At 38.2% G+C, this 17511-nt stretch overlaps 1 protein-coding gene and 4 non-coding genes across 5 annotated transcripts in view; 3 read left to right on the top strand and 2 right to left on the bottom strand.

The window, feature by feature from the left end:
• Positions 1–1239: 1239 nt before the first annotated feature.
• On the bottom strand, positions 1240–1323 carry TRNAL-UAA (transfer RNA leucine (anticodon UAA)). Its single transcript has one exon. It is a non-coding gene; the product is annotated as a tRNA-Leu (tRNA).
• Positions 1324–2001: 678 nt separating this feature from the next.
• Positions 2002–2084, top strand: TRNAL-UAA (transfer RNA leucine (anticodon UAA)). The gene has a single exon. It is a non-coding gene; the product is annotated as a tRNA-Leu (tRNA).
• A 2975-nt stretch (positions 2085–5059) lies between these two features.
• TRNAL-UAA (transfer RNA leucine (anticodon UAA)) lies at positions 5060–5142 on the top strand. The gene has a single exon. It is a non-coding gene; the product is annotated as a tRNA-Leu (tRNA).
• A 2686-nt stretch (positions 5143–7828) lies between these two features.
• TRNAL-UAA (transfer RNA leucine (anticodon UAA)) lies at positions 7829–7911 on the bottom strand. The gene has a single exon. It is a non-coding gene; the product is annotated as a tRNA-Leu (tRNA).
• A 9246-nt stretch (positions 7912–17157) lies between these two features.
• ArgRS-m (arginyl-tRNA synthetase, mitochondrial) overlaps positions 17158–17511 on the top strand; it is a 121223-nt gene continuing 120869 nt past the window's right edge. The window contains exon 1 of the mRNA XM_090379473.1: positions 17158–17263. Within this exon, the coding sequence (XP_090235599.1) occupies positions 17228–17263 (36 nt within the window). The 5' untranslated portion in view covers positions 17158–17227. The remainder of the gene's footprint in view (positions 17264–17511) is intronic.

Here is a 17511-nt window from a genome sequence, read left to right as displayed (position 1 = left end):
TTATTATTATTGAGTTTTAGGAGCATCGGCGACTAAAGCCATGTGTCTGCAAATTGCGTGTGTTCTCAGGTCGATTTTCTGTTTGCTTGATGAAAAACCCCTAGTTTCCGGGAGAAAAAACCATGCTACTCTCGCCTGAGACTAACTCAGCTACGTTGAAAAATATCCATAAAAATTCCTCTCTTCATCGACGGGATTCGATCTCAGGTCTTTTCTCCTCGGAGTGCGGTGGAAAAGACCTGCCAACGTGCTACCCATGCACGAGGCTGCGTTTTGGTTGCAGTAATCCATAGAATAACATATAATTGGGTGTTACCACAGAGGAGAACAAAAACAAAGCCTAGCGTTGATTGTACAGTCCTCAGAGAACAATTACTCCTAGTATTGTTCTCTGAGCAGCGCAGACAAGCTACTACTACAGCTCATGGGGTTACATCGACAATATACAGGAATTTTAACGGCAAGAGCAAGGAGGTAACTGTCCAGTTGTATAAGTCAATGGTTAGACTGCAACTTGAGTATTGCACACAGATTTAGATGTCTAATTTTAGGAAGGATGAGGCTCTATTGGAATGAGTTCAAGGAAGACGAACAAGATTAACTAGGGACATATCCTTGCCAACAAAGACCGGTTCTGCAAATTGCAGCCGTTGAAAACTGAGCACCAGGCCTGAATGAAATGCTTTAAAAGGATTGAATATGTTCAATGTTGATGGCAACTTTCGCTCAGACTCTGCAAGATATTTCCAACCGCTGCGGGAAGGATGGTATAATCACCGTCCTCCCCGCAGCAGATAGAAAAGACAGTTCGAATCCCATCGAGAGGAATTTTTATGAGTCTTTCTCACATCGTGGCTGAGTTAGTAGGTTTCAGGAGAGGGTAGCATGGTTTTTTTTATCGCGGAAGCTCGAGTTGTTTCGTTTGGAAAAGGTGCCGTTTGGAATCCCATCGTTTAATTTAATAAAAATGAAATAAAAAATGAAACACAAAACACTGTAAAAATAATTAAAATCTAAAAATCCGTTTTTCTACCCTAAACAAAATTAACTTCAAAAGACATGGCGTTTTAGAGACCAAAGCACTCTCTCTTAGCAAAAACAGAAAAATCCTATTTAAATTGGAATAAATTATTGTCATGACAACGAAAGTATTTTCAAATATTTGTAATAAAAAGTTCTAAAAAGCTTTAAGGTACAAACACTGCATGTGCCATAATCATCTTAAAATAATAAAGAAATTACCAGGAGTGGGGTTCGAACCCACGCTCTCTTATGAGAACCAGATCTTAAGTCTGGCGCCTTAAACCACTCGGCCATCCTGGTTGTATGCGTAGTTTCACAATTGCGAAATAAAAATGAAAATAGTTAGTCATGAGTTAGATAACAGTTCCAGTACTCTACATTGCTGACGTCAACTATGGTAAAAGATTATTTCCTGATTATTTCCTCTGTTGCGTAAAGGTAGACAAATATTACTGAGGAAATGTTGTAGCAGATAAATTAGGTGTTAGCACGTTAGAGTGATGCCTTGGGTGATGAATCTAACACCCCTGTAAGGACAAGAACCATAAATGAACAAAAACAAAGCCAGGGAACCCCTCTCAACTATTATGTTTTCAGGGAACATCAATGTTTGACCACTACGACGTAGTACCATGTTTATAGGAGCATTCATTGTCAATTGGTTGGTAAAACGATTGAAGTAGGTCCTTCTGGAATTCACATTTTCTTCACTACATAACTCTCCCCACTTATATTCCTTCTCTTTCTTCTTTAGCAGCATTCCAGTCTCCTATAACAAATAGAAATGATGCAAGAAAGCAAGTTAATACAGCCTAAGCCAAAATAAAAAAATATATATCATCCATCCATCCATTCCCTCTAATAATATATCTAATTCTTCCTCGAATTCATTTAAACTACCCACTTCTACAAAACCAGATGGCAGTTTATTTTAATTAATTTTTTTATATTTCTAGTAATTATATAATCTCACGCACTACCAGGATGGCCGAGTGGTTAAGGCGCTAGACTTAAGATCTGGTTCTCGTATGAGAGCGTGGGTTCGAACCCCACTCCTGGTAATTTATAGTTTTTACCCCCAAAGGCTCACATTTGTTGGGTATGGGCTTGGCACACCCTGAGCTGGATATCATCATTCTTCTCTTTCTTGGTGACTCCTTTCTCTCTCTCTCTCAGGGTAACTCAGAAAATTTTTTTGGCTGGTGCAGCATAAGCGTCAGGCTTCCTTGCACCATTGCTAATAACAATAATAATAATACACTGCTCGAAAAAATTAAGAGAACAAAATGTTTTTCATGAACGTTTTATTGTGAACAGTGTCGCCGAAGGTGAATATTTGATAAAATAGGCATCCTGGGATGCAAATTAATATTATCTAATGTAAATCGATCTACCATCTTAAAAAGTTGCACATTATGCAAATTGTTCATGCCCATGAAAACACGAGTGCGATCACATCACTTCGTTACTGTCTTTTTGTCTTGCTCAGTGGGATAGCCACATCTCCAGTATTCAGGATGGCAAGTCATCGTCGTATAGATGATTCTTTGAGATGGCGGGCCGTTGGATGATTTCAAGCCATACAGTCGCAAGCGGATGTGGCACGTTGGCTTAATGGGTCACTGTCGTCTTGGCACTATGAAAGCAGTTTCAAGGGACAGGAACCATTACAAGTAAATTACTAGGAATGGAATATAATTAAATAAAAATAGCACTTGGTGCTACCCGATTCCCGGAAAAATCCTGAGGAACGGCACTGCAAGGAGGTAGGGGGAGGGATTAGATTGATTATGCTACAAAGTAGTCGACAGGGCCAACAGGTGGGGGGGGATAACTACTTATCCGACTAACGAGTAGACCTTGGACTTCACAGATCAGAAGCTTTTGTACAAAATACTGTGATCTTGAATTTTCTGTTTTCACAATGTTTTGTACATTTTATTAATCAAATAAGATGTTAATGATCTTGGACAGTAATTAGCAATCTTTTCTGTTTCAAAGCCTCAGACTAGGAACAGTATTTTGCCAAAACAATATGCAGTTTCTAACCTTAAATCTGGACCTGAGTTTCTTTTTTTGGGAGGAATTGAAACTCTAGAGCCTCCCCCTGAGTGCCCCCCTATTTCATGGTTCCTGCATGGTCAGACATTGTTTGGAGTGGTACGTTTGCGGAAATGTATATTCAGGAACGATATAATCAACTTGTTCAACGTCACCACTAGATTGTTGTCAAATATCTTGGTCAACGAGATTAAGGTATAAGGTATGTTAGTGTCTAACGGCTCCTGGGATTTCTCCCATCTCCGCGGGTGTACATTGTATCGGGGCCAGAGATTTGAAGTGTGTGGGGGTCATGTGCTGTATATTGTGTTGTGCCCTTTGTTCCTCCGGTCTATTAGCCGCCGAGCCCCTAGTGGGACCCGACGTTACCACACCATGCCACGGGGAGGCTGACCGGGTGTACCACTGTAGCTAGAGTACTCTGGCGGGTCCTGCCACCTACTTTCCTGGGATTTCAGTGGCTAGGACCAGATTTGAGAATGAGATGATCGCTGTTTCTTGAGCAACGGTTGTAATTTTAACAGAGCGTAGGGTTGTTCGCTGATAACTTGTTCTAGGGCCAAATAGGTCGGGCAGTAATTTTGATGTTTTTAGATTTAGACCTGTGGGGAATGCGTGTGTGTGTGTATATATAAATATATGTATATATACACACACACGCACACACACATATATATATATATAAACTAAATAAAAAAAAAAAAAAAAAAAACGTTGTGCAAGAGAAAAGTAAGGGAGGAAGGCAGAAGACTGGAGGGTAGGAAACAGAAGAAAGGGGGCAAAAGGGAAGATGGCCCCTGATGACAGTGTGGCATGCCCAGTGCCTCACCAGAGAGAGGAGTGGGGTGGCGGGTGGACGAAAACCACCACCCCACAAAAAAAAAAAAAAAAAAAAAAAAAAATCATTCTGTAAGAGAAAAATAGGGGGGGGGAGTAAAAGAACGGATGGCAGGAAACAGAAGAAAGAAGCCGAAAAAAAAAATAAAAAATAAATAAATAAATAAATAAAAAAATAAAAAAAATAAAATAAAAAATGAGAGAGAGATATACTCCGCAAGTTCAGGGTAGGTACAGCTAGCACGGCCAGTCAGTTGGAGCCGACAACTTGCTGGAAATCCAGCAGTGTGAGTGCTGCTATGGTGGATGGGTCATGTTCAGTAAGGTCTAGTTCAGGTGCCGTCATTGGGGCTCCATTTGGTGAGTCTGTGTCGCATCCAGACTGAAGGCTGGTCCAGTAGTCCATCAGAACGAACAGTGGGGGTGGTCAAAACCGGGAGTCCAAGATTGATGGTCAAGTCCAGGGATCGATGCTAGGCCTCTTCTTGATGAAATGTGTCACATCTGGTCGAGAGAAGTTTGTCCAGAAATCAATGATGAGGAATTTGTCAAGGGGTCAACGAGATTGTGAGTTAACAATCTCGTTGACCAAGATATTTTATAAGGTTTCCAGTTTATAACCACTGCTGACATCTATAAACCTGAGCCTGCGCTAGCCCAATCCTCTCGCCAAACTAGAGTTTCCTTTTCCCCCATACATACACATTGGCTTCAGGGCAACCCATGGGAGCTATATCACCTACATAGGTTGTACCAGTCGCTGTATTCGAAGAGGTGTTCAAATTCTTTCGAGAGGATGGTGTTAATTTCAAAAATGCTGAGTAAAGAAGCAAAGCAAGAGGACAAAGTTTCTTTTGGACAATGGAATTAGAGTTATGTTAAAAATTTGCAGAGAAAATTTCTATTTGAAGATAGAAATCAAATTCTCAATTTATGTTAAAAACATTTGGATGGAGAAAAGTTTTCTGAGGAATGTATGCACTGCATTGTAAAATTGTATTTACCAAAGTATTTTAAAGTATTCCAACAGAATCACCAGAGGTAATCGCTGAATGATAAAAACTTTAAATTACCTGGAGTGGGGTGCGAGTTGTTAATTTTTTTTATATCTCTAGTAATCACTAAAAGTAGATGCAATACCAGGGTGGCCGAGTGGTTAAGGCGCCAGACTTAAGATCTGGTTCTCATATGAGAGCGTGGGTTCGAACCCCACTCCTGGTAATTTATAATTTTCTTTTAAATTGAGCGATTGTTGTAGTACTTTAAAATACTTTGGTAAATACAATTTTACAACGCAGTGTATGTATTCCTCAGAAAACTTTTCTCAATCCACATGTTTTAACAGAAATTAAGAATTTGATTTCTATCTTCAAATAGAAATTTTCACTGCAAATTTTTAACATAACTCCAATTCTTCGAAGTGTTTATGTCCAAAAGGAACTTTATCCTCTTGCTTTGCTTCGTTACTCATCATTTTTGAAGTTAATACCAACCTCTCGGAAGAATTTGAACACTTCTTCGAATACAGGGACTGGTACAACCCGACTAGCCCAATAGAGGATTGGGCTAGCACAGGCTCAGGTTTATCGATGTTAGCAGTGGCCATAAACTGGAAATGTTCTTTACAATAGTTAACTCACTATCTCGTTGACCAAGATATTAGACAACAATCTAGTGGTGACCTTGAATAAGTTGATTACATCGTTCCTGAAGATACATTTCTTCAAACGCACCACTCCAAACAACGTCTGACAGGCAGAAACCATGAAATATGGGGGCACTCAGGGGGAGGCTCTAGAGTTTCAATTCCTCTCAAAAAAGAAACTCAGGCCCAGACTTAAGGTTAGAAACTGCATATTGTTTTGGCAAAATACTGTTCCTAATGTCCAAGATCATTAAGAGCTTATTTGATTAATAAAATGTACAAAACATTGTGAAAACAGAAAATTCAAGATCACAGTATTTTGTACAAAAGCTTCTGATCTGTAAAGTCCAAGATCTACTCGTTAGTGGGATAAGTAGTTATCCTCCCCACCCGTTGGTACTGTCGACTAATTTTGGAGCATAATCAATCTAATCCTTCCCTCTACCTCTTTGCAGTGCCGTTCCTCAGGATTTTTCCCTGGATCGGGTAGAACAAAGTGCTATTTTTATTTAATTCTATTCCATTCCTGGTAATTTACTTGTAATGGTTCCTGTCTCTTGAAACTTCTTTCATAGTGCCGAGACGACAGTGACCCATTAAGCGAACATGTCACATCCGCTTGCGAATGCACTGCTTGAAATCGTCCAACGACCCATCATCTCAAAGACCATCTAAACGACGATGACTTGCCATCCTGAGTACTGGAGATGTGGCTATCCCACTGAACAAGCCAAGAAGACAATAACGAAGTGATGTGATCGCACTCGTGTTTTTATGGGCATGAATAATTTGCATAATGTGCAACTCTGTAAGATGGTAGATCAATTTATATTAGATAATATTAATTTCATGCCAGGATGCCTATTTTATCAAATATTCGCCTTATAAAGTTATAAAGGTAGTGTCGTGGCTCTCAGGAACACAACCTCAAGAACCCCTATAGTAGGCAAAAGAGATTTAAAAAAAAATAACAAATTTTTACTTAAAAACAACCCAAAAGCAGTTTGTAATCGTGTCCATTAAAAATTGACAAAATTAAAACTTCAAACTATAGCGCCATCTTTCGTCAAGTGGAAAAATTAAACTTTCAAAGAATTATTATTTATATACACGGTGGTTATAAAGTCCTTTCTCACTTTAAAAAAAATAATAATAATAAATAAATAAATAATAATAATAACTGAAGTTATTTTTTATTGTAATCGGTATTAATTAATAAATACACTTTAGAAATCAAATAAATATGTGAAGTATGTGGGAACGCACCCTCCCCCTAGATGGATGTGATGGAATAAATTGTTGAATTCAGGCTAAAAAACCCTCTTATGCAGAAACAATAAATAATTAAAATATTTTTATTGTTGTCAATAATAATAATACAAATTTTGTTAACGGCTCTAAAACGTTGTTGTTGTTGTTGTTATAGGGTTTTTGATTGTCTTTAAATTGAGTGTTCTGTGGTCGATTTTTTGATTGCTGGATGAAAAACCCGAGTTTTCGGGAGAAAAACCACGATACCCTCCCCTGAGACCGACTAACTCAGCCACGTTGTGAAAAGTGCCCATAAAAATTCCTCCCGTCATGGACTGGACTCTAACTCAGATCTCTCCCACCCGGTGTGGGGGAAGACGGTGAACCTACCAACTGTGATACTCACGAGGGCATCTCAAGCATAATGTACAAGTGTGTGTGTTCATGGGTAGGTTTGCATGCTATGAGGGATGAAACACCTGGAATAAATCACAGAGAACCGTACTCTCTTCACCTGAGTTCAGCAAACTGCAGTATTTCTGAAGATGCTAATAGAGGCTACATAATTAAAGCATTAACTTGAAAATAAACATCTAAAAATTAACGTGTAAAATTATACTTTCAAGGTAATTATTTTGTTTTGTATTTTGAAAGATTTTGTGCATGATTGCATTATTATAGGTATGTCCCATTTTTAGTATTTTTTTATGTCTTAAGTTAAGGAATAATAGAATAATTTCAATGCAGAATGGAGCTACTTCCCATAATGTGAAATGATCATGTGAGAAATTTTCATGAAAGAGCGAATTATCAGTCGCCATTTTCCCTCTCCTTGGCCTGTAGGATTGACCTATCTATCCTAGTTTATTTTTGGTTGTGTTGGATATCTGAAACAAAGTGTTTACAATACGTCATAATAATGTAAAATAAAATTTTAAATGACAGTAAACACTGAAGTCATCGTTCAACAGAAAAACAAAAACAAAAACAAAAAAAAAAAAAAAAAAATTTTACCAGGAGTGGGGTTCGAACCCACGCTCTCATATGAGAACTAGATCTTAAGTCTGGCGCCTTAACCACTCGGCCACCCTGGTGCTGTTCAATCCTTTCACAATCACAGAGGAAATACCAAGAAAAAAAAATGGCAATTGTGATAAAGACAAGAACTTTGACTGCTCGTAGCTCCAAGTAATTATAGTGAAGATTATTATTTGTATTTTTAATTTAGAATGCAAATTAACACAATTTAATATATTCTGTCATCATTAATGTATAATAATTTAATTAAGTATGTAAAAACTCAGTAAACTGTTTAAAATCCAGCACTGTTGGGGATTGAGGGGCACTGGATTTTAAATTAGCAACACTTACTGAATACTACATGTGCACCTTTTCCTTACACGTCTTTGCATGGACTTCACAAAGTGTTTCAAATGCCTGAACATTATCTGGTGGATCGTAACAGAATGTCCTTTTTCAGTGGGTCCAAAAGATACCCAAATGGATTGAGCGCGGTTGAGCTGGAAGGCGATAGGAGGATGGAGAACTGGACAGAGAACGGACGAAGAACATTGTCACAATGATAGAGTTGGAACCTGGATTCATCAGACCAAGAGACAGATTTCCACACATCAGTGGTCCAGTGTTTGTGCTGATGTGCCAGTGCAAGGTGCAGTTTCTTCTTTCTCTCAGTGAGCATGGGTACTCGTGCTGCTGTGTTACAAGACAAGATATGCCGATATGCCACGTTCATCAGGGGCGTCGACCAAGTGTGGTCGACGCCCGTGATGAACGTGGCAAAAAAAAAAAAAATAATAAAATAAATAAATAAATAATAATAAATAAAAATAACAAATAAATAAATAAAATAAATAATAATAATAAGAAGAAATATATATATGTATATATAAAAATATACACATACATAAATAAAATAAATAAAAACAAATAATAAAAATAAAATAAATAAAAACAAATAAAATAAATAAAAACAAATAAAAAATAAAAATAAAAATAGAAAAATAAATAAATATTTAAAAAATTTTAAATATTAATAATAAAATAACATAATAAATCTCTCCTTCCCGCACAGGCATTCAGGATTCAAAGCCGCCTACTCCTGTGTGCAGAGGAAAAAAATAATAATAAAATAATAAATAAATAAAAAAAGACACCATCCATCCTGGTCCACTATCCCCCACTTAGTTACTTACACAGTGCCAGCAAACACAAAACAAAATAATAATAAAAAAATAAAATAAATAAATAAAAAAAAAACGAAGACCAGATTGGCTAGGAAAAAAAAAAAAAAAAGAAAACCTCTCTACCCCCTACCCAAAACTCACCCTGACTCTTTATCCCACACTAGGTTAATTTCCACAGTGCCAGCAAACAAAAAAAAAAAAAAAATAATAAATAAAGAAAAAAAAATTATAATAATCTTGTCAGATTATTATAATCTGACAAGTAGATATTTTCATTTCCATATCTCAAATCACTAATTACATTCTTTAATTGAGCTCTGTAATTCTCATACAACAAACAATCATATTATACATGGCACCAAGGTTCTTCAACATCACATACACAGTAAGGGTTTGAGTTTAAACCAAAATAATATAATTTACTATTCAAAGAACGATGGCCTATTAACAAAAAAGAAGTCTCCATACTAGGAAAAAATTTGGAATAAAAAGTCTGGTGACCGCACCAGTAATCCGTTCATCTGGTTTGCCAGATTTCCATTAACTTAGCATATATTCTTTTCTTTTCAAAACTATAGATCGTCTCAATATCTTAACAAGAAGGATTTCACTAATATCTAGAAGAAAGCACTACTGAAACTTATCAACTTCTACTAAGCAATCTTTTGCAATTATTGCCCTCCTTCTAAATTTAGGCAAGATTCTAGAGTGGCTAATGCTTCAGGCATCACTGTTCTTTGCTGATTTATTTCATCTCAATGGTCAATAGGACTTTCAGTCTCGAACTAAAGAGGTTTTGTTAAATTGTTTTCTAGGGTTTATTGATGTACTTCTAAATACCTTCTGGCTGTTTTTGTATATTTACTAGCGCCTTTGACTTGTTATGGTCCAGTCTGTTTGTTTGCTGATTGTTCATATCTTTGTTTAATCTCATCAAAAGCTGCTTTGATGATCGCATGTTTTGGTTAGTTACCAGCACTGTTTCTAGAAGATGTCTAAAAAGGCTTGGTTCAAACGTTGTTCTGGAGGAGTAGCTCCTTAAATATTTTCCAAATTCCTCCAAATCAGCCTATAATGTTCCCTTCCTGATATATGGAAACTCAAGCTCTTCTCTTGACATCTCTTCCAATTTCATTATTAGTAACTTGCTTCATTGTTCTACCATCAAGAAGCTTTCCATCTCATCTACTAAGACGGTCATGATGGTTTTAAAAGGCTCATTTAAAATTTCTCGCCTTCCTATTATAAAACTACAGAATAAATCTCTATCAATGATCTTCCGTACATTTTTGGGTACAGTTCATGATGCCCAAGTTATTTTCTCCAAACATTCAGATCACCTCTTTACAAAAATTAAAGGCTCACTTCATCTTTCAACTGTCCCCTGGGGGAACAGTTCAACCACTGCATCTACCAATCTGCAATTATGGCACTGGCGTCTGGTTTTTGGCATGGCAAAAAAAGTTACCATCCAAGATAAACCTGAAGGAAAAAAAATTGCGTCCTGTGTTTCTAACTTTGCCAGGCCTATAGGACTGTGTCTACCCAGCAGGTTCTTAATAGTTGTTCTTAATAGTTGTCTTTCCTCTTTGATTTCTTTTTTATTTTTAGAAGACTCCATTTTTATGTCTCACATGGGATTTCTGTTATTTTTTTTACTCAAAGACTGAAAAGAACACTGCTGGAATCTCTTAATGCAACATTAGCGAGACTGTTGGCAGATTTCTTCTAAAGGCCGTGTTACCTCTAAATTTTTCATTCGCATTTCCTTTGGGACTCACCAACCTAATTGTATGTAGTCAGTGATCCAAATTTATGCACTCTGTATCTTTTGTCCGGTCGGTTCCTTTAGTGCAAAATTGGCGAGATAAAATCCTATACAGTCATCAATATGCTGTCGTGGTGTTATTATTATTATTATTATTATTATTATTATTATTAGCCATATGGTACAAGGAAGCCTAAGGCTTATGCTGCACCAGCCAAAAAAAAAAAAAAAAATTCCCGAGTCACCCCCCCCCCGTGTGTGTCAGAAAGAGAGAGAGAGAGAGGGAGAGAGAGAGAGAGAGAGAGAGAAGTAGAAAGGCATCTCCAAGAAAGAGAAGAATGATGATATCCAGCTCAGGACCCTGGGTTTGCCAAGCCCATACTCACCAGATGTGAGCCCCAGTTGTTTCTGAAGATTAATATGTCCTTCAACACGGTGATATTTACCATCACCTTTTTATGGGCCTTTTTCACAACATAGTTGAATTAGTTGGTCTCAAGTAAGGGTATCTTGGCTTTTTCTCCCGGAAACTCGAATTTTACAGACATATTATATACGGCAATTTACAGACATGTTTACTTATTTACAGACAGCAATTTAAAGACTAATTATACAGTATATGGTGCAATACGGCCTTAGCTGCTGATGCACCTAAAGCCCTACAAAAAACAAAGAAACAAACAAACTTCGTTTCCCCCTTGCCTGCATTGATACTACTGCTTCTAGAATTGAAATATCTTTCCTAACCTGGGATATTTTTTTTTCGTCCAATGGGTAGCAGGTTTGTATAGTCATCGTCCTCCCCACACTGGGTGGAAAAGACCTCAGTTCGAATTCCGTCGATGACACGATGAATTTTTAGGTTATTTTTACAACCTGGTTGAGTTATTTAGTATCAGCGAGGTAGCATGATTTTTCGCACGGAAACTCCGGTTTTTCATCCAGAAAACAGCAAGTTCATCACACAACATTCGCAGTTTACAGATTTATTATATACGGCACAATATGTCCTATGTTGCTAATGTGCTTAAAACCAACCAACCAATTCACGGCTGGTTTTAGCAACTTTAATTTGTTTCTACTCAATCCTGTCAGTGACGAGAAGAATTTTTATGGGCTTTTTTTCACAATGTGGCTGATTTTGTCGATCTCAGGCAAGAGTAGCATGTTTTTTCTTGAAGAAACGTGTGTTTATCGTCCCACAAACCAGCAAATCAACCACAGAACACACGTCTTTTGCAGACATAATATATACGGTGGAATAAGGTCTAAGTCGCTTATTCGCCTAAAACCGTACAATAACAACAACAAATCATGAGAAACGACTCTAGATAGTGACAGCAGCTCTAATAACCTTCACGGTTGAAATCACACAATCTGGCAGGTGCTCTGCAAGCACCTGCCAGACCCAAACATGGCCATCAGATTGGTAAACCATGTACGGCGGTTCCCCAATCCATAACATATCTTTGCAAAATTCGATAAACCAAGAACCAATTATGCAGCAGGCAATCGACGCTGTGTAGTTCGAACAGTGGTATTGCCAACTTTTGGCAGGAACCGCTTAATACAAATAAATAAATAAATGAGCACCGCATGTCATGATGTTTGTTTTTGCACTGCATTTCTTCTGTAAAGTATGGTGTTATTCACTTTATACCCTATACCACACTTCTGAACGCCCTGTTCTCTCTTCATAAATTGTTGAAGTGTGTCAAAACGCTTCCCTTCTATATTAGCACCATAGGTTTCCATTCAGTAATTAAATCAGTCACCGTTGATCAACCATGTTACAGTTTTTCTGCAATGGCACTGCCAGAATGAACAGTCACCCTAGCATGCCTAAAATGGCATCCTCTGATGACTGCTCATTGGAAGTTGTGAAGGTGAAAACTTCGACCATCTGCTTTATTTCTGGAAGAGATATTAATATACAGTTGCTTTTATACCTCTTCCTGACACTTGGATAGTGGGTATGATTTTTATCCAAAAACTGAAGCTGTTGTTGTTGCTGTTGTGGTAGAAGGGATTTAGGAGCAACTAAGGCCGTATTGCTCCATGCATACTGTCGGTAAATTGAGTGTGTTTTGAGGTCGATTTTCTGTTTGCTGGGCAAAATACTCGAGTTTCCGGGAGAAAAAAAAACCATACAGCCCTAGCTTGAGGTCCACTAATTCAGCCACGTTGTGAAAAAGGCCTATAAAAATTCCTCCCGTCATCGACGGAACTCGAAACCAGGTCTTTTCCATTCGATGTGGGGAGGGCGGTGATTCTACCAACTGCTTAAGGTCCAAAACCTGAAGTGTCTGCAATATAAAAACTTTACAAAGCAGTTTAAAATTATAAGAATTGATTAATTTTTAGTCATTGAAAAAAAAAATTAATAACATTGATCAGTAAAATACATAAAATCACTTGAGTCACAATTTACTCTTCTTCTTCTCCTGCCGTTTGTACCCCACATCTGTGGCATCTTGTGTCACAGTCCGGCAGGGCTGTGCAATTGGGGTGCATTGGATGCGCCGCACCAGGGCACCCGATTTAGGGGGGGGGGCTATTCGAGGGAGCCATCAAAGTCTCAACACAAATAAACTAGACCCCTTAACCCTCTTTGCATCTGAGCCCTCAAGTACCTTTGCACGGCCCTGCAGTCCGGAAATATTCAAGCTAGCGTTGCAGAGTTACATTTGCCTTCGTATCGCTTCTTCATTGCTGAGAAGGTGCCGTGATGGAATTTTTCACCATGCTCATCACTTAATGTTGTCCCTGATGTCCCAGACATCAGTTGTCTGGGAAAAAGTCCAAATGGGAGTGAAATGTATTTTTAATGACATTTTGCAGCCAATTTGTGGTATGATGACAGAAGATTTCTCAGAGGCTGTTTATAGTTATCTGCCTTGTTGTTTCCCAGAATGTTTGTTGTTGTAAGTTTGAAAGTATCCCAGGACGCTTTCTCATTACCAACGAGAATCTCCCGTATCTGTGGGCCAACGAACACGCCTTGGAAATTTTTCCTTGAAGTATTTGAAAGCTGGTCAACTTAATCCCTGGCCTTATGAAATTGTTTATTAAATCCAAATTTTATGTGTAGGGAGGTTACAGGATTTTTCTTGGCTCAACTAGTGGACAGTAAGAACACTTTTTATCTCCGGAGTGAGTGATTATCTTGAAAGCCTTGTGTGATAAGAATACCAAAAAAAAAAAAAAAATAATAATATATATATTTTTAGGCCCCCCCCCCGAATAATTAAATTCATCTGCCGTGCTGTATGTCTTATGTCTGTTAATTGCGTGTGTTCTATGGTCGATTTGTCGGTTTTGTTGGATGAAAAACCTCAGTTTCTGGGGGAGGGGAAACCTTGCTATCTACGCCTGGACCGATTAACTCAGCCATGGAGTGAAAAATGCCCATTGAAGTTCCTGGCGTCATCGACGGGATTCGAACTCGGGCCTTTTCCATCGTCATCGACGGTGACGATACTACCCGCGCAGACTGTAATAAGAATACCGTGCTCTGCTGTCCCATCGCAAAGAAAACATAAATTTTGTGTATACCTGCTGCATTCCTAACAACATGGCAATAACTTTTAATCACCGCAAATCTACCATTGGTACTCCATGCAGTTGATGGATTCAATAAGAAGCTTAATGCTATTTTATGATTCTCTTATATGAACTGCAAGGCCTATTGGAATTGATGGTAGAACATTGCAATTATATAGTAGCACTGCTTTTAAAATCTGTTTAGAAGTATCTATGGAGAGTCTGCAGTCTTAAAATTGTGGTCAATATTAAGTGAGTCCATTAAACCACTGATGTCAGCACAGGCAAAAAAGTTATTTTCTCTTTTAAAAAACTAGATTAAGGGTAAATCCTTTTGGCGCCACGGATATACAGACACTTTAATGTTATCTTGAAGGAGATTCCACTGTTGCAGTCTTGAGCTTAACGGTTCTGCCTAATATTTGATAAATAAAGATCTCTGATTAGATATTTTAATTCATTTTGGGTAATTTTGAGTGACTCTGTATGAGGTAAATTGTAAATAAACTCAGAATCTCTTGATATGGAGGGTTCAGGTGATTTATCTCAGCCATCGCCTGACTCGTCATCAGATTCTGAAACATATTCAGGTGGTTCACGAACGCAAAGTTCTTCTCCGTGTGGTACTGGTCGAATAGCAGATGGTATATTCGGTAGCTTAAGGTCCACTTTTTCTTCTTGGATATTCCCTGCTGAAGAGGTAGTATCATACAAAAATAGCAGTCCGTTATATGATCTGAAGGCTCTCTCTCTCTCTCTCTCTCTCTCTCTCTCTCTCTCTCTCTCTCTCTCTCTCTCTCCCCCCACATCATAGGCACGGCGAAAGGCATTAAGTGGCGCCTTTGTGATTTAACCAGATGTGAAGATCAAAAGCACAAGTATTTCATTAAAAAAAAAAAAAAAAAAAAAAACACTTCCCATTTCAACTAACCATTCCATCCAATAGTTTATCTATTTCTCCCTTGAATTCATTTAAGCTATCAACTTCCACAACAACAAATGGAAGTTTGTTTCAGCAATTAACGTGCTGAAGTTTGCCTTTACATGCTAGGCAACTTCCGTACGTCTATTCTTTACATAAAGGCAACGTCCGCACGTCTATTCTGCAACCGTCCATCCTCGGTTTGAATTTATGTCCCCCTTATGTCTGTAGTCTGAGCAACAAGAGGAAGTATCCCATCAGCATTGAGCTTGTTCAATCCATTCAAAGACTTAAAGACCTCAGATCAGCTCGCAGGTGTCTAGTCGCCAGATGCTGCAATTTACAGAATTGAAACTTTTCTTGATACCAGCACCCCTTTGTTCTCCTCACCGATCTCGTTGCCCTTCTCTGTACTCGTTCGATAGCTTCACATCCTTCATAAAATAAGACCTCCAAATCTGTATTCAGTACTCAAGATGTGGCCTGACCAGTGCCTTATATCATGGGATAATCACCTCCTTATCACTGCAACCAAAATTCCTGCATATCATTGACAAAATGATACACAGGTATTCTGAGCAATGCAGACAGCCTTGGCAGCCTGTCTGCATTGCTCAGAGAACTTCATATATGAGTGCACAATTACCACAGGTGTTTTTCATTTCAACTACCCTAAGTGCAGTACACTGGTGTGCAAAACTTAAAGACCAACACTATTTCTAAAGGTTACGACCACAAAATCTTTACTTAAGGTAGTCCTTACTGATGAGAGTAGATCCAGTCTCAGCAGCGATCCTGGACGTCAGCTAATCTGGCGAGAGGTTCGCACACGGTATCACCCCACAAATATCACTGAAAGGGACCGATATGGCGGTAGAGGTGTTCTCGTCTCGCGAGGCGTTATCTTGGATGGACGTACACAACTCCATATACTGGAAGGCGGTACTGTAACTGATGCATGCTACTGTATTGAGGTAATCCTTCCCCACGTGCGTCTGTTCCGAGGTGCCATTGGCCCCGAGTTCGTGTTTATGGATGATAACGCCACACCCCATCACACTGCAGCTGTTGATATACGTTTGGAAAGTGAGGACATTTTGCTCTGTGTAAAACTACAAGTGTAGCATGGACAGATGCCTTGCTCAGGCTGACAGACGTGTCTAGACAGAAAATAGTTTAACTCAGCACTGATGCTGAGGTGAGGGCACAAAAACTCTACCACAAACTCAAATTCCCCTAAAAATCAAGCAAAAACGTGCTGAAAGTGACATGTACAATGTAATTAATCTAAATTGTCTAATTTTGTTACCCAAACATTTCAGCCATTGATCATATAGTCATGATATAAGTGATACAGGTAGAGCCTAAATTGTTGAGAACAGTTACCGCAGGTGGGCCCAACAATTTTGGCCCTACTTGGATCACTTAAGGAAATAAATTTCAAAATAATCTTTATTATTTTGAAATTTATTTATTTTTTTATTATTAAAAGGGTTAGCCCTCGTGGTCAGCACATAGAATCACCGTCCTCCATACACCGGGTGGCAAAAACCCGCGTTCGAGTTCTTTCGATGACGTGGGAAATTTTTATGGGCCTTTTTCACAACGTTGCTGAGTTAGTCGATCTCAGGCGAGGGCACATGGTTTTTTCTCACGGAAATTCGGGTTTTTCGTCCAGCAAACAGAAAATCGACCACAGAACACGCAATTTACATACAATATACACGGAGCAATGTGTCCTTAGTTGCCGATGCTTGTAAAATCCTACAACAACAACCGCAGTTATGATTCCAATTTACGTTTCTGGAATGTAGTAAAGTTCTCGATTGAGCATGACTGAAAAAAAAAAAATAATAATAATGGTGATACTGATGGTGTCGCTTTTGATAAATGGCTGCTTCCATGGAGTGACTTGTTTGGCATGTTTTGTTTTGTAAGGCGATACTTGTTCGTTTTCTGAATCGAATAGATATATGGCCTCTTGGTTAAGATATTTCATTGCCTCTTCCGTAAGTTAGCCTAAGTTGTTAATAGTGTTATATAAAACAGCATTTGAACTTTTACGTAGAAAGAATAAGAAGTCTAGTTCTAGCGGAATTCCCAAGGAGAACGTATTTTGTATATGAAACCAAAAAGTTTTATATTTCACTGTTAAAACACGGATGTTATTTTTCTCAAAGCACTACACTTAAAAAATAAAGAAAAAAAATTTCGGAAATCGGTTTTAATTTTTTTTTCAAATGTTATCAGATAAATT

The sequence above is a fragment of the Mastigoproctus giganteus genome, chromosome 8 (genome assembly GCF_048544385.1).
Source record: "Mastigoproctus giganteus isolate SK-2022 chromosome 8, ASM4854438v1, whole genome shotgun sequence".
Classification (NCBI taxonomy): domain Eukaryota; kingdom Metazoa; phylum Arthropoda; class Arachnida; order Uropygi; family Thelyphonidae; genus Mastigoproctus; species Mastigoproctus giganteus.
The sequence above is the reverse complement of the archived record's forward strand: the minus strand, read 5'-3'. Positions and strand labels throughout refer to the sequence as shown.